The following is a 26,579-nucleotide window of genomic DNA, read 5'->3' as shown; positions in this document are numbered from 1 at the left end:
AAGAAGGGAAGTAGGTAGGTGTTTAACATCACATTATCAGCAATGTTGTTACATACAAACCATTAATGCATTTGGAGACTGATGGGAAAAAGATTTATTTGCAGACTTATGAAAGGAATCCAGTCAGCGGACATCTCACCTGATTTAGGTAAAGTTCTGAAGCTCTAGCTTAGGATGACAGGCTGGATATTTGAATCCTGCTCCTCTCAAATACTTGTGCCTTAATCACTGAGCTCCTTCTCTCAATAGTAACCATTAACTCCACTAAAATATTAACTTTATACATCAAAATATTAGCTAACCATGTCACACAGACAACTGAAACTTAAAACATATCAAAAGTAAGAAATTACATTATTATTATTATTGTTGTTGCTGCTGCTGCTATTGCTCACAAAAAGCAATGCTTTGCTGCTACAGCAAACTCTGTCCCTCTCATCATCTATAGCGGATCTACTGCAATAGTTTAGTAACCAAAAAACCCCAGTTTAGTGTACATAAAATGAGCTAGCTTTTGTCCACTCATAAGCTACAAGCAAAGTGCAAGCTGTCAATCATACCATTTTCAAAAAAATCTAAACTAAATTAGATTGGAATATTTTGTGTGACAAATCTCTGGCAGACTAGATTAGTGCATACAAGAGCTAATGAGAAAAGAGCAGTGTAGAAGCACGTACTGGAATGCTCCATGTTCTGCTACAGAAGATGTGTAGACAGTGACATTGATTTGTTCATGAGAAGCTGTATATTACATAGGTCTGTGATTTGCAAAACAGATGTAGTAACCGAATAATTTGGTATTTCATTTTAACCTACTGATTGCAGTTCAAATAGGAAAAGATAGCACCGGCAATGGAGGGACGGGCAAAGAGAGGGGACTAGAGTACACACAGTGACATTTAAAGAATGGAAGTGTGTTGCACATAGTGGGAGCAAGTAGGGAGCAGAAAGACATGGGAGAATGGAAGAAGAGGGAGATGACTGAAAAAACATGAGCAACTGACCCTCGACATCTACCCCAGCACCAATCCCATTTCCTACCTCCTAACCCTTATAATCATTAGTGTCTAACAAGTAACAACTAACTTTACTTCATTTCATAGGTTTATGAATCATGATAACATTCATCCAAGGAATAATATATGAGCTCTGCACCTTCCTCAATTCCATCCAATACAACAGTACCTTGTCCCCCCTTTCATCCAAGGAATAATACATGAGCTCTGCACCTTCCTCAATTCCATCCAATACAACAGTACCTTGTCCCCCCTCCTCTTCCACATTCATTGATGTTGACGTCACCCTCGTCGAAAGTCAGCCATACACTTGTGTCCACATTAAACCCACTAACAAACAACAGTACTTGCATTTTGACAGTTGCCATCCTTTCCATGTCAAATGTTCTCTTGCATACAGCCTTGGCATTTGAGGCAAATGTGTTTGTTTAGATTCAGACTCCTTAGAGCAGTTCACCATCATTCTCACCTCAGCCTTCACTGGACATAATTACTACACAAGCCTAGTTCAAAAGCAGATTTCCTGGGCCATCACATCCAATGCTGTACAGCTAATCACTCCAGAAAACATCTTTGGAGCATTCCATTTGTCATTCAGTATCATCTTGGTCTTGAATGTATCAATAAGCTACTTCAGCAAGGCCATGACTCCATAAAAATCATGCCCTGAATGTCTGAGATTTTGCTCGTCACACCTAAAATAGCTTTTCATTGCCCTCCCAATCTCTACAGTACTCTTGGAAGACCCTATGCTCCTCCTACACCCATCTCCCTAGCATACGGCTCCTGCCCCTGTGACCATCCCTGCTGCAAGACTTGCTCTATGCGCCCTCCTACCACCACATACACTAGCCCTTTAACGAGAAAACATACATTATCAAAGGGAGAGCCACCAGTGAAACGACACATGTCATATACTAGCTGTTATGTAAACACTTTTTGGCCTTTTATATCAGCATGATTACCACCAAATTAATTATCAGTTAGGGTGAACGGGGACAGGTAGAGGGTGTATACTGGCAACACAGACTATACTGTCGCAGAGCATACTCTAAAACATGACAGTCATGACCTCGGTGCTTGTTTCACCACGTGCACCAACTGGATTCTTCCTCCACAGGAGGTAACTAGTGCTACAAAATGTCCTTGGTTCTTGCCACCCACCTGACATTAATATATATTGTCTCAGCATTTCTTCACAGTAACTACTCCTTTATTCCATCCATTTTAGTTTTCTGGATCTTTCATTTTCATAACTGCCTATTTTTTGCTGTTCCCCTTTCAGCTCTGTTACATACAGTGCACTTAGCTTTTTGTACGCGGCGTTTTAGTGGTAATCTCTGTCTTGCATATTACCCTGCCTTCCACCTTTAAGCTCTCAGGTTTTCAAATCTAATTGGGTGCAGTCCCCAATAATCAGTCTTTCCTTCTCATCCCGGCCGGTAAGTCTCCTCTGACCCGGGGTTGTGTGTAACTTTTCTAAACTACACCTTTTATTCCTTTTCCCAAAGCTCTTCAGTACCTTTCCCTTCACCCCTATTCCTACTCCTTCAACCCTTCTTCTGGAAGAAGGAGCCACTGGGTCTGAAAGCATGCATAAGTAAAGTATTTTGTGTGTGTGTGTGTGTGTGTGTGTGTGTGTGTGTGTGTGTGCGCGCGCGCTTTCTCCTTGGTGACCGCCACTTGGTGACCAGATTTTTTTGTCCATCCAACTACATTACATTGCCAAAAAGTGATTATTTTTGTTGCTACATTAGCTAAAATTGAAATTCAACATCTACAACTTCAGCTTCTTCTTTCGCCTTCTCAATAGTCATTCATTCTTTATTTTTGAGCTCGTATTTCTTGAACTGTTCTTCTTTTAAGATTGGCCACTTCATTTTCATCAGATGTCTTCTGTTTTAAGGCTTCTACTCATTGTAGTGATGCACTCTTCCCAACTAGTATCACTGATTTTGTTATGTCTACATTCAGTTGTTTCTAGATATTAAGTAAGCCACCTAATGATTGTACTGCATTGTAAACACTTTTTTCTGCCAACAATTCTATCTCTCTTTTTCTGCCAACAATTCTGTCTTCTCCTATGTTTTCAACTAAAACTTCTGTGTTAACAGAAAAGCCTCTTTCAACTGCAGCATTTCCATGACACATGCATAACAGCTTCTGCACAAATTTAATGAAGTCATGGTCTGCACTTTGCAGAAAATTCTTCAGGAAGTTATCAAGCTGGTCATCCTTAGGATTGAACTGTTTCAGTTGTTTCTCAGAATACTCACAACATTTAAGGAATTCTCTCTTAACTATGTCATCTGTTGATGGAGTCATGTGGTGGTGGTGTTTTTTTTATTTTTATTTTTTTATTTTTTATTTTACACATATTTCTCCACTGTAATTGTCACTCAAGAATTTCTCAAACTGGAGCTCTGCTTCACTTCAGATGCTAAACATGATCCACCTTTGACTATCTTTAATTTCAAAGGATTCTTCTCAGTGATTAACAATGTAGAAAAAGATAGAGATCTATCTTTTCCAACATCTATATGATTACTCTGCAACTCACATTTAAGTGCTTGGCAGAGGGTTCATCGAACCACAATCATACTATCTCTCCACCATTCCACTCCCGAACACCTAAACCTTTCTGTTCGAGCTCTGACTTCTCTTATTTTATTTTGATGATCATTCCTACCTATGTAAGTTGGGCTCAACAAAATATTTTCGCATTCGGTACAGAAAGTTGATGACTGAAATTTCGTAAATAGATCTCGCCGCGATGAAAAACATCTTTGCTTTAATGACTTCCATCCCAACTCGCATATAATATCTGCCAAACTCTCTCCTCTAGTACGTGATCATACAAAACGAGCTGCCCTTTTTTGCATCCTCCGTCAATCCCACCTGGTAAAAATCCCACACCGCGCAGCAATATACTAACAGAGGACGGACGAGTGTAGTGTAAGCTGTCTCTTTAGTGGACTTGTTGCATCTTCTAAGTGTCCTGCCAATGAAACGCAACCATTATTGACATTCCTACCTGGAGTTTCTGTTGTTTGATTCTTCTCAGCAATTTTTTGGTACAGACTTTGCAAAATACCTGTGCACTCATTTCTAAAAATAAGGATATTCTTTTCCAAGTAGTTCTTGCTAGCAGCAGTGGTAACAGGAGTTGTTTTATGACTATGTGCTTTGGTAACATCAATAGGAAGCAATTTGTTAGAATTTGTCACAATTTCCTTAACAGTTTTCTTTATGAACTGAAAAGCAAGGATGTACATAAAACTGAACAACAATGATATAAGAAACTTGAGTTTTGCACAAAGAAATTTATCTTCTACTAATTTTTATTTTTTTTCAAAGTTTCTACTTTCAGCTGGTCTTTAATGTACTTCAGCACATATTTCTTCAAATGTGAAATAAGTTCAAGAGCTATTTTCATAGCATCAATATTTCTAGTCCATCTTATAGAACAAGGATTTGAGAGGAAACTTGGAAAACACAGTGATATTTGAGAAGCGCTGCCCTCCTTGAAGGAAAATCCTTCATAGAGTACCAGATCACCTAAGAAATACACAAACATTCCAATCACTTTTATTATGAACAGTTTTCAAAGCTCCAATCACTATATGAAGTGAGTTAAGTGCCATATATTTTCAATTATGCTGACAGGATACATAATTTGGGATACGTCTGTTGTGTTTCCAGAACTTCTTACTGATGAATGAGACATGACTTTATTCATAGACCATATGCTTTCAGCTTTTACTATCTCTTCAGTAACTAAAAAGTGTTTAAATAAGTTTGTTTTGGAACTCTTTTCAACTGAAGCTCTAGAGGTTGTAGATTGAGCAAGTGATAGTAATTGGTTACAGCCGTTCAAATTCTGTTCAGCAGAAACTTGTGGCTGTGCTGACACTGTTTTACTGCAGCAAAAGACAAATTGTTTTGCTGCCTTGAAACTAGTGAGTGAACCAAAACAGAATCTCTCTTTCCACTTTCATGAGTGTTACACATGAAATTCCACTGGCACTAAGGTCAAAATTAAAATTACAATAGTTTTATATTAACTATCACAAACCTCCAAGAAAACCTCTTTCCAAAAAGATTAAAGAGATTTAAACAGAAGTGGGATTGGGCAGAATTAAAGAAACAATTGTTCTAACTAATAATCCTCCAGAAACACATGAGATAGCAGCACTGTACGTCATTTCCACTAGGTGTTTAGACCATATATAAATCAACAAAGCCACACCTCCAAATTTCTCCATCTGTAACTGCTCCTCAAGGATGTCAAAACAAAATTCATGATCACCCACTCAATTTCATTACCTTTTCATTACTTTCATGAACAACTTGTTCATTTTCATAACTTTTTTCATAACTTTTTCATTACTTTCACACCCTGCTGAAGTACGCCACTATGAAACCGCCCCCCCCCCCTTTTTTTACTGTATGTGGCGATCAACCAGTGAAACTAAGCAGTGATTATGGGAAGATCACTACAAAATAAAATAAAAAACTTCAAGAACTTCGACAAGATATTAAGAAACATTAATTTGTTGCCCTTGACAACTAATAATCAACAACTGATCTTCATGAGTTGAATGCATAAGTCAGTCTCAAGTTTTTATGACAGTACTATCCAGACTGAGTTGAAGAACATTACTCAAACTTGTGAATGAACAATTTTCATGAAGAAGGAATTATTTACTGCTGGAATACCAAACACCCAGCAACATAATATGATGACGTGCTTGCACTGAAAGTATAAAGCGAGACTGGCGGAGATTGCAAGGCGTTAAGAGATTATGGCAGGGTTGGCAAGGAAGATAACTAACACGACTGCACCCAGTCGACAACATATCGGCTCTCATCTTGCAGCCACTGACTCCGAGACTATGCGAAGCACTGTTCCTAGTTCAACGATGATTTCATTAGCAGTCACCTACAATCAAACAGATGTCAAATCTTAACTGTTGCATGTAACCAACTGGACATAGTGACATTATATTGAGGGTTGAATCTATTGTTAACTACAGTGTGTAAGTTTATGCCAGTGTTAACCTGTAAGATGACCGCAGAAGCAGAGAAAGTTGATATAACATTATTATTTGTGAAATTAATGGACAAAAATAAAATACTAATGGAGACGGTTGAAAATACAAGTAAATATTAGTAGCAGTTTGTCTGCTCTATAGTGTTTTTTTAGTTTCTCCTAACATATCCCATAAATTTTGAAATTTATGTTGATTGTTTACAGTATTATCCACAGAACTGCTCTTGCTAGTGCTTGATTCAATGGTGTCCTGTACTTTCTGTTCAATGAACGCTTGCAATTTCTCTTCCAAACTAGTTAAGGTAGATTCTGGGCTCAATATCCTATCTTGCTCTAATGATTCTGCTCTCTTATATGTGTTTGAAATCTCATTGTGTACAGATTTATGATTTTGATTCACTTCTTTGAAATATTCCTTAAGCTCTTGACAAATTACACTATGTACCTCTGGGGGTAGATTTACCATAACACATTAACTTTACTTTATAATTCTGTTATTTTGTTATCCTGTTCTGCAAAAGAGTAGCATATCTCATCCAAAATCTGTTCACTTGATCAATTCAAATAACGGTCACGAAAAAGGACTATACAATGTTGATGTGCTAAAGACTTATAAACCGTTACTTTATTAGAAGTAGAGTAATACTGTGAATCCAATAAAAGGTTACCTTTATTATTAGATCTATTAAACAAGCCATGTAGCACAGTCAATAGCATTTGATCGAATGTTAAATGAGTTTATTTTGTAATAATATTTGCACTGAGCAATTGCAACAACAAAACTTCCTGGCAGATTAAAACTGTGTGCCGGACCGAGACTCGAACTCGGGACCTTTGCCTTTCGCGGGCAAGTGCTCTACCATCTGAGCTACCCAAGCGCAACTCACGCCCCGTCCTCACAGCTTTACTTCTGTCAGTATCACATCTCCTACCTCCCAAACTTTACAGAAGCCATGTCTCCGCAGTATCCTTTCTTTCAGGAGTGCTAGTTCTGCACGGTTCGCAGGAGAGCTTCTGTAAAGTTTGGAAGGTAGGAGACAAGATACTGGCAGAAGTAAAGCTGTGAGGATGGAGCGTGAGTCATGCTTGGGTAGCTCAGATGGTAGAGCACTTGCCTGCAAAAGGCGAAAGTCCCGAGTTCGAGTCTCAGTCTGGCACACAGTTTTAATCTGCCAGGAAGTTTCATATCAGTGCACACTCTGCTGCAGAGTGAAATCTCATTCTGGGAACAGCAACAACATCTCTATGCAACTATAGAGATGCAAATAATTTGTCAACTTGTTTCCATATAATTAAATATACATAAAATATTACAAAATACCAGATAGAGATCACACCTTGAAAGAAAATGTAACAGTATGGTGTAATAATGAGGACAGTAGAAGGACTTGTGACAATAATTGTTTACAATTCACGAATTACGAACTATTTTTAACATGTATAGTTAGATCAATCTCTCCAAACATACAATTTTCGGGGTCTGTATGGTGAAGCCAAAAAGTGTCATACAGTAGGGCATTTTAAGACTCCTCATCCTCTGGCTTTTCGGATCACATAATAAACTGCCTACAGGAAAATTAAAGAGACCTTTGGAGAAAAGAGAACCACTTGTATGAATATCAACAGTTCAGATGGAAACCCAGTTCTAAGCAAAGAAGTGAAAACAGGAAGGTGGAAGGAGTATATAGAGGGTCTATACAAGGGCGATGTACTTGTGGACAATATTATGGAAATGGAAGAGAATGTAGATGAAGATGAAATGGGAGATATGATACTGCATGAAGAGTTTGACAGAGCAATGAAAGATCTAAGTCGAAACAAGGCCCTGGGAGTAGTTCCATTAGAGCTACTGACAGCCTTGGGAGAGCCAGCCCTGAAAAATCTCTGCTATCTGGTGAGCAAGATGTAGGCGAAATACCCTCAGACTTCAAAAAGAATATAATATTTCAAATCCCAAAGAAAGCATGTGTTGACAGGTGCGAAAATTATCAAACTATCAGTTTAATAACTAACAGATGTAAACACTAATGCGAATTCTTTAGAGATGAATGGAAAAACTAGTAGAAGCTGACCTCTGTGGGATGATCAGTTTGGATCCTGTAGAAATGTTGGAACATGTGGGGCAATACTGACCCTACGACTTAGCTTAGAAGATAGATTAAGGAAAGGTAAACCTACGTTTCAAGAATTTGTAGACTTAGAGAAAGCATTTGACAATGTTGATTGGAATACTCTCTTTCAAATTCTGAAGGTGGCAGGGGTAAAATACAGGGACCAAAAGGCTATTTACAATTTGCACAGAAAGCAGATGGCAGTTATAAGAGTCGAGGGGAATGAAGCGGTGGTTGGGAAAAGTGTGAGACAGGGTTGTAGCCTCTCCCCGATGTTGTTCAATCTGTATATTGAGCAAGCAGTAAAGGAAACAAAAGAAAAATTCGGAGTAGGTATTAAAATCCATGGAGAAGAAATAAAAATTTTAAGGTTCGCCGATGACATTGTAAGTCGGTCAGAGACAGCAAAGGACCTGGAAGAGCAGTTGAATGGAATGGACAGCCAAATTAGGATAATGGAATGTAGTCGAATTAAGTCGGGTGATGCTGAGGGAATTAGATTAGGATACGAGACACTTAAAGTAGTAAAGGAGTTTTGCTATTTGGGGAGCAAAATAACTGATGATGGTCAAAGTAGAGAGGATACAAAGTGTAGACTGGCAATGGCAAGGAAAGAGTTTCTGAAGAAGAGAAGTTTGTGAACATCGAGTATTGATTGAAGTGTCACGCAGTCGTTTCTGAAAGTATTTGTATGGAGTGTTGCTATGTATGGAAGTGAAACATGGACGATAAATAGTTTGGACAAGAGGAGAATAGAAGCTTTTGAAATCTGGTGCTACAGAAGAATGCTGAAGATTAGGTGGGTAGATCACATAACTAATGAGGAGGTATTGAATAGAATTGGGGAGAAGAGAAGTTTGTGGCACAACTTGACTTGAAGAAGGGATCGGTTCGTAGGACATGTTCTGAGGCATCAGGGGATCACAAATTTAGCATTGGAGGGCAGCTTGGAGGGTAAAAATCGTAGAGGGAGACCAAGCGATGAATACACTAAGCAGATTCAGAAGGATGTAGGTTGCAGTAGGTACTGGGAGATGAAGAAGCTTGCACAGGATAGAGTAGCATGGAGAGCTGCATCCAACCAGTCTCTGGACTGATGACCATAACAACAATCCAGAACAACAACAACAACAACAAAAAACAAGGCAGGGTTGTTTTGGAGTGGAGGATGAGATAAGAATCTGTCTTTGGGATCTATCTTGTTTTATTCTTAAAGTTCCACAAATCCATTCCTAGCTTCCTTCCCTTTTTCTCCTTTAGGTGGTATTATTATATCTTTTCCTCTTTCCACAAGCAATAATCCCCAATTGCAACCATTCTCATTTCTGTTAAGTTTTGAGCTGTTTTCACAGGACTGCCGAGACTGATCTGCAAACATGAGACATAAGGCCATGACAATATGACAAACATTCAAGTGTGGTGATGTTTAGGCATGTCAGACATTCTCTGGGGTGACAGCCAGGTGCAATGCAACAGTTGCATCGAAAGTGAGATGCTAAACACACATGAATGATGAATGAAGCGCTATTTGTTCGAACAGCAGAAGCACTGACGTAATAAAAGAAAACTTGATTTCTTCAAAACAGAGTACAGCAAGGGAAAATAAAATTCGTAACTAGGAAAACTGGATATTACCGATGCATGACAATATATTATATGTATGAAAGAATACATATATTAGCAAACTGGTATAAAATAAGTTCTCATATAAAATTTTTCAAGAATACTGATTGGTTAAAAGCACAAAATAGTATTATCTCACATATACTAATTACTAATATTGTTAATAAAGAGTTAATTAAATGTATAAAGTGTGACTGAGTAAATGGTTAGGCCTGGGTATTAGTCTATAAAATATTATAAGTATGTGGATTCGCTTTAATAACTGGAAGGAACTAGAGTAAAAAGAAAAATATGATATAAGCTGAGGAGCAACACAGGTTGACATCTGGGTACAGTCAAGTATTAAGTCAAGAAACCTCTTCAAACTGAGGTGAGGAGATAAATAGAAAATAAGTTGATAAATGCTGTGTGATTCGTTTATATTATAAAGTTTACTCACATCAGGAAAAATAGAAATGGGAGACGGATAGACAGATTCATGAGAGAGACTGGTCTATGGAGTGGGTTAGGTATATTTATGTATAAGGTTCAAATGGCTCTAAGCACTATGGGACTTAACATCTAAGGTCATCATCAGTCCCTTAGACTTGTGAATACTTAAAACTAACCAACCAAAGGACAACACACACATCTATGCCAAAAGCAGGATTCAAACTTGCGACCATAGCAGCAGCGCGGTTCCGGACTGAAGCGCCTAGAACCGCTCAGCCACAGCAGCCAGCTATGTATTACGGAACTGTTTCATAAAAAGAGTTAAAGTCTCACGTAACTTAAAGCAAATCAGTCTCTTTATTGAGATAACAGACCAAGGAAACAAACAATACCCACCTACAGAGAGAAGTTACGCCCTTTGTAAAAAGAGTCGTGACATAGTATAATGTTTAAATATGATACATGATAGTTATATTGAACGAAGGAGGTTCACAAATATTGTTAAATGTGAGCTGGAGTATAGTCACTAATGATATACCTGTTGAGAAAATGAAAATTTTGATGCATATGAACAAACAATTATGCACATCTTACTCTTGAGCATGGGGATATGTAGTGTAACAGTGCGTTTTATCAAATACCCTGGTCCACTATCAATATTCGTACCAGCTAAAGATGATCATGATAATGGAAATTTGTTAAATAGTATATATGAAAGTAGCAGGTACTGTGTGCCCCAATCATGTTTGTATAGAAGGTGCACGCCCCGTGACAAGTGTAGTGGCAAGCTGTCATGTGTTGTGCGACGATCACTTGCTATACAAGGCTGTAAGTATGCTTCGGCACTCCAAGCTGGCAGTATCACAGACTGAATAGAGTAAGAGTACTGCTGACAATGTAAACGGGGAGACAAAAACAAATGAATAACTTTTATGCTAAACTCTGATGGCATAGGCGTCAGGCATTCTGTATCAGTAGGTGTTAATGTTCAATGTCTAATTAAATTACTTTAAGTTATAATTACTGAAATATGTCAGGGTGAGAAGTGAGTACTTTAAAAAGGTTGCCACTAGTTTCCCCAAGTCAAATTCCCTGATATTCCCCTGATTTCCAGATTAAGTTTTAGCATTTTTCCCTGACAGATTTTGAGGCCTCAAGGGTAACTAAAGAAGTAAGCTGACAAAAAATCTAAGGACTTCTGTATTCCTTCCAGTGTGAGCAAAATTCTTAAGCATTAACATCAACATCTTTTGTAATGAACTGTTTTTAGATGGGGAAAGCAAACCAAATGATATATATGTTTTATTAAGGCCACTGTTGTTATTTTATTTCAATAAAATGAAACACATCTCATGACAAAAATACACATTTCCTCAGAGTTGAACAACAGATTTAAAATACCTTCACTGATTTCAGAAATAACCTCAGAAAAAAGTAGGCCTCTTAAAAGAAGTATATAACCCAGGGAAGAGTTGTGTAAACCAGCACTGTAAGTGACCACCAATAAAATGCTGGTTCTACTATGTTCGTTATAGTCGATTATTACCCACTGTGTTATCTCTATTTTTTACAAGTACAATATTATGAAAAGGAAAGTTGCTACTCACCATATAGTGAAGATGTTGCGTCACAGATAGATACAACGTAAAGACTATTACAATTAAAGCTTTCGGCCATTAAGGCCTTTGTCAACAATAGATGATGATCTCTCGCACACACACACACACACACACACACACACACACACACACACAAATGCAACTCGCACACACTACTGCAGTCTCAGGCGAATGAAACAAGTTGGTTGCCTGAGACTGCAGTAGTGCGTACGAGTTCTGTGTGTGTGTGTGTGTGTGTGTGTGTGTGTGTGTGTCTTCTATTGTTGACAAAGGCCTTAACAGCCGAAAGCTTTAACTGTAAAGGCTTCTCTCTCTCTCTCTCTCTCTCTCTCTCTTTTTTACCTATCTGCGACAGCATCCCCACTATATGGTGTGTAGCAACAGCAACTTTCCTTTTCATAATATTTTAATATTCTATCCTGGGTTTTCCATTGTTTGGTCTTACAAGTACAGAAATATATCAGTACACAGCAACTGTCAAAATTTTCTTCTTCTTATCGTCCATACTTTCTAGTAGGGTCTATGTAAACTACTTTTGAAGAGCCACAATATACAGCAATAAATAAAATGTCTGTAAAATGCTGCACTGAACAATGTACTTGGGGTGAGACAGCTGCAATTCCTGAAATTCATCGCCCATAGCCTTGGGCCTGCCGAAGAGCACCTCAGTCCTGGGTCCATGGATAAACCAAGAAAATCCACCATGTCATGGCACACCCAAACAGATTGGCCTGCAGGCAGATCACTGAGGCTGTATCCAATGATCAGGGCCTGCACAATAGAGGGAAACGATGGGCTTCAAATCGGCAGGTCCGATATGTTAAGAGATACCAGCAGAAATGGCCTACATTTTTGGGCCGTCGTGGAAATCCACTCATGTGGCCAGCTATTCACATGTCGCACCATGTTGATGAAGTGAGACCACAGTGATCAATCCATGGAACAGATAACTGTGCAAATACTCTGTCAATCAGAACTAATGAGGATAGGTAGCAACCCAACTTCAAGATGATCGATGAGCCACAGACAGGCCCGTAGAAAAGACAAACACATTTTCACAACTAAACTTTCAGCCATAGCCTCTGCCAGAAAATGACAGCACAGACACATTCACACAATCACTTACACACAACTCATGCACCCATGACCACCGTCTCCAGCCACTGCGTCAACAATCTTTGAGACTCAGATCCAAACAAACCACTTCTCATGCCTTCCTGCCTCTTGTTGGCAGCTTCCAGGCTAGCAGCAAAAAGCGGTAGCAGCACTGACAGCAAGCTGAGAGGAATGGTAGGAAGGGGAGAAAACTAGGAAGAAGGGAAGCAGCGTACATTCTCAGCTGTTCCCAGCCAGCGACGGTGCATGACACCTCTGTAAACAAACCATTTCATCTACTGGGACAAAAACGAAATTTTTCCAGTATTTTTCTTTTTTCTTTTTTAATCTGCCTGACATTTCCCTGACACATTTGAAATTCTCTGATATTCTCTGATTTCCAGAACTTGTGGCAATCCTGTTTAAATACAGATATGTGCAAATGACAGTTCAAAGTTCTCTTAGTAGCTAGAGGTATAGTCCTAATCTAACATTTCATCATCACCCAACAAGGAGCGAAGTATAGAAGAAAAGCAAGTTCATACACGGAGATGGGACTGAGCAGCTGCACTACCATAACAATTTCTAAAAGGTGACTGTTCATCAGCAAGATTTATAACATGTAACTGGCAGATTCAACATGGTGAAAACCAAGTGCAGACAGCAGCTGAAGAGCACCACTAAGAAAAAACCTTCTGTTTCACCATATGTGATGTCTTGTAAACCACCACAAAGGAAACTACTAGAATTAAAAATTGCATACCTTCAAAAAACATGCATGCTATTATTTGACCACTAACTTGCAATGGCCGTGTCAAGGTGGAGACACCAGTTCCTGTCAGATCACTGAAACAAAGCACTGACGGGCGTGGGTGACTATCCAGGTGTGCCACGCAGTATTAACATTTTCCCCTATGTCTTTACCGTATAGGGGTCAGGAAGGGTGGTGGCATGGAGTCCATTATCGCCAGTCTTTGTGCCAAATGTCCTGGATCCAATTCCAAACCTCTCCACACTGTCGCATGAAGTAAGGGCATGTGACACTATTGATGGTGATCCATCCATCATAAGGGGACATTAAGCTCGGTAGCCCCTTTGGTGGTCTTCTGAGAATAGGAGGCTATGTTCTGGCACTGGTTTTCACCCTCTCCCTTCCTCTTATAATCTCCAAAACAAACATGACATTACACTACACACGCACCCAGTACAGTCACTTGCCAGAAGAAAAGCACGTACATACACGGCGAGGCGACTGAGTCACTGGACCACCAGAACAATTTCTAAAAGCAAGATTTATAACAGGTAACTGGTGCCCACACTTGCCAGATGTACTCAGTAGACAATCACACCTCACGAAGGAAAAGTGCCTGTGGGCATGAAGGATAGGGAAAATCTTTCCACTTCACCAGCTGAACCTGTCCTTCAGAGTCTCCCAGCCATTCAGGCCATATGACTTTATTTTACTTTTTACCACTGTCAGACTTCACATCATTCTACACCATTACAGCTAGTCATCCTGATCCTCAATCTGCAAATCCACGACCAGTACTTTCATTATGCAGAGGGGACGTCATTATATGAAAGATGCAGGTTAGTGCATTTCAGGTACTTACAGCGAGATACAAGGGATGAGTGGGTCTCAACAAGCAACCTCGCCGAGTTCAGACAATCTACTGCCAACAGGTTCTGTGACTGGTCTTGTTAATGCAACGGGAGTGATGAATTTGGGTCCAAGTGATCTTTTCTTCCTTTTAACCTTCCCCAACTTACCCCAGACTCCTCTGCAAGGAAGGGCTATCAGATACGAAAGCTAGGAAGTGTCTCGCTGTTACGTTTATGTGGGTCTACCAGAAGCAGTACATGTGTTTCGCCTCCTAAAGGTATTTATTGGCCACCAACTCTAGCTCAAGATTAATCATTGCTAATAATAAAAACAACACAAGTTCAAACTTTTCACACTTTACAGGTTTTTTTCTCCATCAAAACAGCTGTGATATTAATCTCAATCCCAGTATTTGCATTTATCAGCATTAAGATGAAATTAATTGGGGGGGGGGGGCTAATTTTTGTATCTTTAAACTGTGCAAAGGAGAGTGTGAAAGTACAGCTTGGCATCTGTGACTCTTCAGATTTGATACTCATAAGAAATGCTTTAAAAAATATGTTTTCTTGCAAATACTTCAGCATCTGGTGACTTGACCCCAAGTAAAATTTAGTATTCACGTACTAAATGAAAATAGACATTTCCGCAGTTCTGTTGAAATGCAGCACACCTATGGTAATCTTCAAGCTATGTGTTCAGTAGTAGAGCTCAATATTACATATCAATCATTATGAAACAGATAATAGAAATGAGTAAGTAGGGCACTATGTTGATTATGCATATTGCAGCAGTTACACTGAAAGGAAAGGAATTCATAGCAACTGATGGCTATGGAGAGCTGTATGAAACCAAACCTACCACTGATGACAGAAACAACAAGAAGCAATGAGTATAAGCTTCAAACAATCCAGATGGAGCAATGTGGGCTGCAGTGACAAGAGATCTACATCTACATCTACATCTACATCCACATCCATACTCGCAAGCCACCTGACGGTGTATGGCGGAGGGTATCTTGAGTACCTCTAACGGTTCTCCCTTCTATTCCAGTCTCGTATTGTTCGTGGAAAGAAGGACAGTCGGTATGCTTCTGTGTGGGCTCTAATCTCTCTGATTTTATCCTCGTGGTCTCTTCACAAGATGTACGTAGGAGGGAGCAATATACTGCTTGACTCTTCGGTGAAGGTGTGTTCTCGAAACGTCAACAAAAGCCCGTACCCAGCTACTGAGCGTCTCTCCTGTAGAGTCTTCTACTGGAGTTTATCTATCATCTCTATAATGCTTTAGCGACTGCTAAATGATCCTGTAACAAAGCGCGCTGCTCTCCGTTGGATCTTCTCTATCTCTTCTATCAACCCTATCTGGTACAGATCCCCCACTGGTGAGCAGTATTCAAGCAGTGGGCGAACAAGCGTACTGTAACCTACTTCCTTTGTTTTCGGATTGTATTTCCTTAGGATTCTTCCAATGAATCTCAGTCTGGCATCTGCTTTACCAACGATCAACTTTATATGATCATTCCATTTTAAATCACTCCTAATGCGTAATCCCAGATAATTTATGGAATTAACTGCTTCCAGTTGCTGACCTGCTATTTTGTAGCTAAATGATAATAGATCTATCTTTCTACGTATTCGCAGCACATAACACTTGTCTACATTGAGATTCAATTGCCATTCCCTGCAACATGTGTCAATTCGCTGCACATCCTCCTGCATTTCAGTACAATTTTCCACTGTTACAACCTCTCGATATACCACAGCATCATCCACAAAAAGCCTCGGGGAACTTCCGATGTCATCCACAAAGTCATTTATGTATATTGTGAATAGCAACGGTCCTACGACACTCTCCTGCGGCACACCTGAAATCATTCTTACTTCGGAAGACTTCTCTCCATTGAGAATGACATGTTGCGTTGTGTTATCTAGGAACTCTTCAATCCAATCACACAATTGGTCTGATAGCCCATATGCTCTTACTTTGTTCATTAAATGACTGTGGGGAACTGTATTGAACACCTTGCGGAAGTCAAGAAACACGGCATCTACCTGTGAACCCGTGTCTATGGCCCTCTGAGTCTCGTGGACGAATAGCGCGAGCTGGGTTTCACAGGACCGTCTTTTTTGAAATCTATGCTGATTCCTACAAAGTAGATTTCTAGTCTCCAGAAAAGTCATGATGCTCGAACATAATACGTGTTCCAAAATTCTACAACTGATCGACGTTAGAGATATAGGTCTATAGTTCTGCACATCTGTTCGACGTCCCTTCTTGAAAATGGGGATGACCTGTGCCCTTTTCCAATCCTTTGGAACGCTACGCTCTTCTAGAGACCTACGGTACACCGCTGCAAGAAGGGGGGCAAGTTCCTTCGCGTACTCTTTGTAAAATCGAACTGTTATCCCATCAGGTCCAGCAGCCTTTCCTCTTTTGAGCGAATATAATTGTTTCTCTATCCCTCTGTCGTCTATTTCGTTATCTGCCATTTTATCATCTGTGCGACAACCTAGAGATGGAACTACAGTGCAGTCTTCCTCTGTGAAACAGCTTTGGAAAAAACATTTAATATTTCGGCCTTTAGTCTGTCATCCTCTGTTTTAGTACCATTTTGGTCACAGAGTGTCTGGACATTTTGTTTTGATCCACCTACCGCTTTGACATAAGACCAAAATTTCTTAGGATTTTCTGCCAAGTCAGTACATAGAACTTTACTTTCGAATTCATTGAACGCCTCTTGCATAGCCCTCCTCACACTACATTTCGCTTCACGTAATTATTGTTTGTCTGCAAGGCTTTGGCTATGTTTATGTTTGCTGTGAAGTTCTCTTTGCTTCCGCAGCAGTTTTCTAACTCTGTTGTTGTACCACGGTGGCTCTTTACCATCTCTTACGATCTTGCTTGACACATACTCATCTAACGCATATTGTACCATGGTTTTGAACTTTGTCCACTGATTCTCAACACAATCGGTACTTGAGACAAAACTTTCGTGTTGAGCCATCAGGTACTCTGTAATCTGCTTTTTGTCCCTTTTCTAAACAGAAAAATCTTCCTACCTTTTTTAATATTACTATTTTCGGCTGAAATCATCACTGCAGTAACTGCTTTATGATCACCGATTCCCTGTTCTGCGTCAACTGTTTCAAATAGTTCGGGTCTGTTTGTCACCAGAAGGTCAAATATGTTATTGCCACGAGTCGGTTCTCTGTTTAACTGCACAAGGTAGTTTTCAGATAAAGCACTTAAAAAAATTTCACTGGATTCTTTGTCCCTGCCACCCGTTATGAATGTTTGAGTCTCCTAGTCAATATCCGGCAAATTAAAGTCTCCACACAGAACTATAACATGGTGGGGAAATCTACTCAAAATATTTTCCAAATTATCCTTCAGGTGCTCAGCCACAACAGCTGCTGAGCCAGAGGGCCTATAGAGACATCCAATTACCATGTCTGAGCCTGCTTTAACCGTGATCTTCACCCAAATTATTTCACATTTTGGATCTCCGTCAATTTCCTTCGATGCTATTACACTTCTTATAGCTATAAACACGCCTCCCCCTTCTTCACTGTCCAGCCTATCTCTGCGGTATACATTCCAATCTGAGTTTAGGTTTTCATTACTGTTTACATCTGGTTTCAGCCAACTTTCTGTCCCTAGTACTATATGGGCATTACGACCGTTTATTACTGAGAGCAGTTCTGAGACCTTTCTATAGACGCTCCTGCAGTTTACTATTAGCACATTAATATTGTTATTCCCTGTTGCATTTACACTTTTTTTGATTCATAATTCATGCAGAATACTAGCAAGCACCATTTTGTTTATGTCTTGCATGGGCATTTGGAAGAGAGAATCACAAATGTCAGACATGTGCCCGTATCACGAGATTTTATAATATTGTAGCCACCTTTGCTGGCTTTGGTGCTGAGACTATGGGCAATACACTGTCCTGTAACACTAATGGGACAATGCACCGCATTGCAACCATTAATTTTGGACTAGTGTCAGCTGTTCATCATTTTAATATTGTAATAAGAATTGGACGTACTGACTGATGCAGGTGAGATAAATATTACAGAAGATGAATGGGTAGCTTTAAGAAATGGTATAGTGAAATCAGCAGTGGAACAATTAGGCAGAGAGACAAGGCACAATAGAAATCTTAGGTAACACATGACATACTGATTTTAATAGGTGAAAGGGGAAAATATAAAAACCCAGAAAGTGAAGAGGGAAAGGGAAAAGAAATGTCTAAAAAATTATAGCAAGTGCAAAATGGCAAAATCAGAAATGACTAAATGGAAAATCCAATGCTGCAGAAGCATGCATACCTGTCAGAAAGATAGATGCCACCTGGAAAAAAAATTAAGAACAAAGGAATCACTGTATGCTAGTACAAGGCACAGAAGGGAAGGCTGAATGATGGAAGGAATAGAAGTGCTATACAAGGGAAATGAACTTGAAGAGAATATTTAAGTGGACAAAGAAGAAATTAGATACAAATTTGGAAAGGGAATTAAAGTTCGGGAAAAATCTACAGAAACTCTGAGGTTTGCTGATGGCATTGTAATTCTGTCAGAGATGGCAAAAGGACGTGGAAGAGCAACTGAACAAAAAAGATGGTGTCTTAAAAACAGGTTATAAGATGAATATCAACGAAAGTAGAATATTTACTTGAATAAAATCAAGTGAAGTGGAAAGAATTACAATAAGTAACAAGACATTAAAAGTATTAGCTGAGTATTGCTATTTGGGTAGAAAAATATGTGATGATGGTTGAAGTAGAGAGGTTATCAACTGCACACAGGCAATAGCAAGACAAGAGCTCCTGAAAAGAGGAAAATTGTTAACAACAAAAACAATTTTAAGTGTTATGCAAAAGTGAAATTTGGGCAATAATCAGAAAGATGAGAATAGAAGCTTTACAAATTTGGTGCTACAGAAGATTGCTGAAGACCACAACACCAATTAAGAAAGAGAAATTATATGTAATTGAGTGCTTACATAAAACTGTGAAAGTGTATATCTTCAAATTAATGACATCAGTGCTTAGCCTTCTATTCAGACTATTTCTATGTCTATCCTGCTTCCTATTAAAATGAGTATTAGTAAATAATTTAATTAAAATATTTTTCCCAAATCAAGAAAAACAGAATAATTTTACAGATTTGTATAGTGTACAGTTTCTGATTGTGAACAAATGTATATTGTATGCATTATCTACTTAACAATCGAGCCATAATCAAAGGGTTTAAGTGTATGAAAAGTTCATGGACCATGGAGATGATTTTTTTCATTAATTTATTGATAAGGCTAGCAGTGTCTGGAATGTATCACAGCATATCACAAAACGATACAGTGTAGAAACCACTAGATGCTAGATGAATGCTGTACTAAGTGCAAAAATAGCAATACCAGAGTGACAATACTACCATGCTGTGGCTTCCTCTCTTTTAAGTCTTGCGATCTTACATTCTTTGTGCTGAAATGTACAGAGTTCAAGCCATTATTTTACAGTATAGTACAGCAGAACAAAAACAGATACAGTTTCTGTTTTGTTCCTTGGTTCCATTCCCATACAACAGTCATGAGGGTCTACACCGTATCATATGTTTTGTTAACAAATAGATGTTTTACAACAGAATGTTTAAATAAAGTAATCAGAATTTGCATACAATTTCTTACTTCCAACCAATGCGAGGGAGCCTGATTACCACACTGATCTCATAATAGAAATCTAACTATTTTTAAAGAACATACCTGTTCAGTCAATAGTTGGTGCTCCTGGTCATCATCAACAACTACACCTGCTGTCTGTATGTACCCCTGAACTACAGCAGCACGGTCTGGTGACATAGGTACGCTGCTTCCATTATGATGATCAGGAACCTTAGTAAGGCACGGCAGGGCACCATTAACAGTAACTAGGCCTAATTCCTGGGGGTGAGGCAAACCATGATGACTGCTGCCCACATTTCCATGATGCTTCTGCTGCTGAGCAATCTGTACAGCAACGAGGGCTGCTGCAAGGCGACGATCATCTTCCGTCAGTAAGACATCTTCATCATAATGGTCACCCACAGGAGGAAGGTAGCCAGCTGCACCATGTGCTACAAATTCACCAGCACTTCCCGGTACCATCATGTCAACCACAAGTCCATTATGCACAACATGATGTGGAACCAGGTCAAGGCCAGTAGGCCCGCAGTCCGAAGGGACGCCACCGCCTGTTCCCCCCTTACCCCCAACAGCACCAAGAGAAGGTTCAGCCAACCTGTGTATGTTGACATACTGTGTAACAGGTGGTGCAATAACTGCACATCCATCTTCATCAACCTTGAGGGAAGGTGGTGCAACTGATGTATTAAGTTTCCCATCAGGTCGTAACTGTGAGATGTCAACACTGTCCAACAGTTCTTGTGATCTTGTGTCGTCATCCATCATCTGTCATACCACCTTCAAAACCGGGTTTCTCAGCACAGCCTGTAACACCAAACAGAATATATATAAATGAACTATATTTGAAGATGAGTACGTTACCTGACATTTAAATAAGCTGAACACCAAAAATGAGTAAAAGAAATTATAAATACTATAAAACTGTTACACAAAAGGGCAACTGGAGTAGCTTCATCAATATTGCCTTACAATCCAGATCCCCCTCCAGCTGTTGAAAATAAAAAGCAAACTGGACAAACAAAAACTTGAAACGCTGCAAAGAAAATTCAAGATGAAGTTCAGGATACAAATGGTCAACAGAGAGAGAGAGAGAGAGAGAGAGAGAGAGAGAGAGAGAGAGAGGACGTAAGAGTAAGGCATTGATCACCATACCTATAATACTAAAGGTAGCTTAAGATTATTATGCATACTACCATGTTTTTCACTGAGAAAGTTTATTATAACTTTAAGTAACTGAAATGTCCAATATCATAGCAATTACAATCAGTGAAGCAGAATTTTAAAAAAGTGCAAATAAATCTTGTATCCTAATTTCTGAACTGCCTGTTACATCCCATTACTGCTGTTTTGCATTTTATAACCCTTTTCCATTATCTTCTTAGCTTCCGGGGTTATTACACTTCAATGCTACACTGAAAGTAATCTTAGCCTGAATACAAACAATTAAAAACAGTTCAAAGATGGATTATTTCATGGTGATTTCAGATTAAATCTGATTTTTACCTTAAGGATTATTTGAAGAATGGAATTTGCTATTGAGATGACAGAAAGGTTTCACAGTCATCTTTTATCCACAACAGTCACTCAGACAATTAAAATTGGGCTTATCTTATTCAACACATCCACTGAACTGATGTATTTGGCAGTTTTCAATGTGGATAGCAACTCGCCAATGACATGGCCAGTATTGCATATATAGAGGTTCTTGTGGTACAGTAAGTGGTGACAATACCACTGCCACAAGCTATTTGATGCTGCTGGATAAAAGCACCACTGCACTTTTTCAAGCATTGCTATCTTTAGCTACATGCATCTACCCCACATAACTTTAATGAGATGTGTCATTATTTCAATATTTTTTTACCTCTTAGAGTTCATCTGGCTACATATCCTACCCACCTCCATTTTATTTTCTTTACAGCCCTAATAAGTCTCCTAGAGTGGGTGACATTCCCTCAGCATTATTGAGATCCTTGAAAAAGCCACCCATGACAAAACTATTTCACCTTGTATGCAAGATAAATCAGACATGCAGAATATCCTTAAACATCATGGAGAATGTAATGATTCCTTTTCCAAAAAAGTCAAAGAACATCAACTTCAGTTCTGAAGAAATGTAGAAACACATTAGGCCATAGTGATCCCATGGCTTATCAAAAATATCAGTGAAAGAAAGGCAAACCTACATTGAGAGTATTTATAAATTTTGAGAAAGCTTTTGACAATGATGCTTGGAATACACCCTTTGAAATTCTAAAAGTAGCCAGAATGAAAAGTTATCTCAACTTCTATGGAAACCATATTGCAGTTATAAGGGTCAATGGTCATAAAAGGGAAGCAGTAGGTGAGACGGGAGCAAGGCAGGGGTGTAGCTCACATTTGATGTCATTCAGTCTGTAAACTGAACAAGCAGTTAAGGAAACCAAGAAGAAATTTGGAAAGGGAATATCAACAAAACTAAAATCAAGATAATGGAATACAGATGAATTAAATCAGATCAGGCCAACACAATCAGATTGGGAAATCAGACACTAAGAGTAGTAGAGGAGTCTTCCTATCTGGGCAAAAAAATAACTGATGATGCCCAAAGTAGACAGGTTAAAAATGCACACTGGCAATGGCAAGAAAAGTGTTTCTGAAAAGAGAAATTTGGAAAATTCAATATAAATCTAAATGTCAGGAAGTCTTTCTTGGAGGAATCAGTATGGAGTGTAGCTTTGTATTGGAGTGGACAACAAGAACTTTAAACAAGAAGAGAACAGAAGCTCTTGAAATGTGGGGGGGAGAGGGGGAGGGGGGAGGGGGAGGGGGGGAGGGGGAGGAGGGAGGGGGAGGGGGAGGGGAGAGGGGAGAGATGCCTTTTTTATCGCACTGAGCCTAAGAAACTGTACATGTTGTGATCACTTTGTGTCTGCACTTTTGCTTAAGAATTTCTGTCATTGCATTAACTCTAATTTTGATAGATGAATTAGTGTGGACTGAAATATAAATGCATGAGGTTAGGGAATTAGCTGTCACTAGTTGAGTAAAGGTACTTGGGTGTGTGCTTCAAAAAGTTATTTGAATAACACAAGAATTATAAGGTTCATGGTTCAGATAGAACATTTACTTTGTGTATTTTGGAGACCTTTCCAGCACTAGCCACATTGATTCAGTGACTCCCATTGCACTAAAAAGCGACCTAACTAACAATTATGGCATAAGGTCCGATTACAAAGCCATACTTCACCAAAACTTAATGAAGTATGATTATCCACCTGTGACATCTGTAGCATTAGTATTGTCGCATATTAGCAGAACGTACACACTTCAAAAAAGTTTTGCATCACCCCGGTTCCCAGAACTGAAGATAGATGTTGACTGTGGATATTGTATCACGGACACAGTCCCTTTGACTGTTCAGAGATGTCACTAAACCTGCCCTAAAATGTAAACAGCCATGCATGACCAGCACCTATTTGACGGAGGGGTCCGACAGCCAATCCATTCCAGTCATTCCACCAGGAAGTACAAGACTCATGTCAACCACGCCTAGACAGTCAATCTACATCTACATCAACATTTATATTCCGAAAGACACCCAACGGTGTGTGGCGGAGGGCACTTTACGTGCCACTGTCATTACCTCCCTTTCCTGTTCCAGTCGTGTATGGATCGCGGGAAGAATGACTGCCAGAAAGCCACCGTGTGCACTCGAATCTCTCCAATTTACATTCGTGATCTCCTCAGGAGGTGTAAGTAGGGGGAAGCAATATATTTGATACCTCATCCAGAAACGCACCCTCTCGAAACCTGGACAGCAAACTACACCGCGATGCAGAGCACCTCTCTTGCAGAGTCTGCCACTTGAGTTTGCTAAACATCTCCGTAATGCTATCACGCTTACCAAATAACCCTGTGACGAAACACGCTGCTCTTCTTTGGATCTTCTCTATCTCCTCTGTCAACCCGACCTGGTACAGATTCCACACTGATGAGCAATACTCCAGTAAAGGTCGAATCAGTGTTCTGTAAGCCACCTCCTTTGTCGATGGACTACATTTTCTAAAGACTCTCCCAATGAATCTCAACCTGGCACCCACCTTACCAACAATTAATTTTATATGATCATTCCACTTCAAATCATTCTGTATGCATACTCCCAGATATTTTACAGAAGTAACTGCTACCAGAATTCGTTCCACTATCATATAATTACACAATAAAGGATCATTTCTATGTATTCGCAATACATTACATTTGTCTATGTTAAGGGTCAGTTGCCGCTCCCTGCACCAAGTGCCTATCTGCTGCAGATCTTCCTGCATTTCACTGCAATTTTCTAATGCTGCAACTTCTTTGTATACTACAGCATCATCCGCGAAAAGCCGCATGGAACTTCTGACACTATCTACTAGGTCATTTATATATATTGTGAAAAGCCATGGTCCCATAACACTCCCCCGTGGCGCGCCAGAGGTTACTTTAACGTCTGTAGACATTTCTCCATTGAGAACAATATGCAGTGTTCTGTTTGCTAAAAACTCTTCAATCCGGCCACACAGCTGGTCTGATATTCCATAGGCTCTTACTTTGTTTATCAGGCGACAGTGTGGAACTGTATCGAATGCCTTCCAGAAGTCAAGGAAAATGGCATCTACCTGGGAGTCTGTATCTAATATTATCTGGATCTCATGAACAAATAAAGCGAGTTGGGTCTCACATGATCGCTGTTTCTGGAATACATGTTGATTCCTACAGAGTAGATTCTGGGTTTCCAGAAATGACATGATACGCAAGCAAAAAGACATGTTCAATCGCATCTGCATTGTGACTTTGTGCCAGGAAAGGCTCTCAACAAAGGAAGTTTCCACGTGTCTCGGAGTGAACCTAAGTAATGTTGTTCGGACATGGAGGACATACAGAGAGACAGGAACTGTTGATGACATGCCTCGCTCAGGTTGCCTAATGGCTACTACTGCAGTGGATCACCAGGCTACCAACAGATTATGGCTCAGAGGAACCTTGACAGCAGTGCCACTATCTTGAATAATGCTTTTCGTGCAGCCACAGGATGTCATGTTATGACTCAAACTGCGCGCAATAGGCTGGATGATGCGCAACTTCACTCCCGACGTCCATGGCGAGATCCATCTTTGCAACCACGACACCATGCAGCGCGGTACAGATGGGCCCAACAACATGCCGAATGGACTGCTCAGAATTGGCATCCCACTCTCTTCATCGATGAGTGTTGGGCATGCCTTCACCCAGACAATCGTCGGAGACGTGTTTGGAGACAACCAGGTTAGGGTGAACACCTTACACACACTGTCCAGCAAGTGCAGCAAGGTGAAGGTTGTCTGCTGTTTTGGGGTGGAATTATGTGGGGCCGATATATGCCGCTGGTGGTCATGGAAGACGCCATAATGGCTGTACGATTCGTGAACGACATTCTCCGACTGATAGTACAACCATATCGGCCACATACTGGTGAGGCGTTTGTCTTCAAGGAAGAATATTCGCACCACCATCGAGCACTTCACTAGACTAGAGTGGCCAGCATGTTCTCCAGACATGAACCCTATCGAACATGCCTGGGATAGATTGAAAAGGGAAATTTATGGATGACGTGGCTCACCAACCATTCTGAGGGATCTACACCCAATAGCCATTAAGGAGTGTGACAATCCGGACCAACAGTGCCTTGATGAACTTGTGGATAGTTTGCCACGACGAATACAGATATACATCAATACAAGAGGAACGTGCTACTGGGTATTAGAGGTACCCGTGTGTACCGCAATCTGGACCACCATCCCTGAAGGTCTCGCTTGCTGTACGGTTGTACAATATGCAATGTGTCGTCTTCATGAAAAAAAAGAGCAGAAATCATGTTTATGTTGATCTCTATTCCAATTTTCTGTACAGGTTCCCGAACTCTAGGAAATGAGTTCATGCAAAACTATTTTCGATGTGTGTATTACTTCTTTGTTGTGGATAATAGGTAAAGTGTAATTTTGAGAAGTTAGCCACATGGTTTCACAAACAATTTGGGTAAGTATTGTTGCAGATGTGAAGACGAGGTAGAGAGCAGCTCAGTTGGATAAGTATTATTAGATATATGAACAGGAAGAAGGGAGCAGCTCATTATGAGTTTGCTAGCTATGTTGCTGAATGTCCTTTTTGGTTGATGTCTTTTGAAATGATTACTGGGTAGAAAAAAGGAAGGAAGTTTGGGTTTAATACCCCACCAACATCGAGGCCATTAGATACGGAGCACAAGCTCGGAATATGTCATGGATGGGGGGAAGGAAATTAGCCGAGCCCTTTTGAAGGAAACCCATTTGTCTGGAGCAATTAAGG

General features: G+C 39.8%; 1 protein-coding gene across 2 annotated transcripts in view; it reads right to left on the bottom strand.

The window, feature by feature from the left end:
- Nucleotides 1-26,579, bottom strand: part of LOC126281429 (zinc finger protein 221-like) — a 152,158-nt gene that overhangs the window by 93,314 nt on the left and 32,265 nt on the right. For both annotated transcript variants that reach the window (XM_049980382.1, XM_049980383.1), the window contains exon 2: nt 20,316-21,038. In XM_049980382.1, coding sequence (XP_049836339.1) covers nt 20,316-20,999 — 684 coding nt within the window. In that variant the 5' untranslated portion in view covers nt 21,000-21,038. The remainder of the gene's footprint in view (nt 1-20,315; nt 21,039-26,579) is intronic.

Source organism: Schistocerca gregaria, chromosome 7 (genome assembly GCF_023897955.1).
Source record: "Schistocerca gregaria isolate iqSchGreg1 chromosome 7, iqSchGreg1.2, whole genome shotgun sequence".
Classification (NCBI taxonomy): Eukaryota; Metazoa; Arthropoda; class Insecta; order Orthoptera; family Acrididae; genus Schistocerca; species Schistocerca gregaria.
This window is presented reverse-complemented; position numbering and strand designations above follow the sequence as displayed.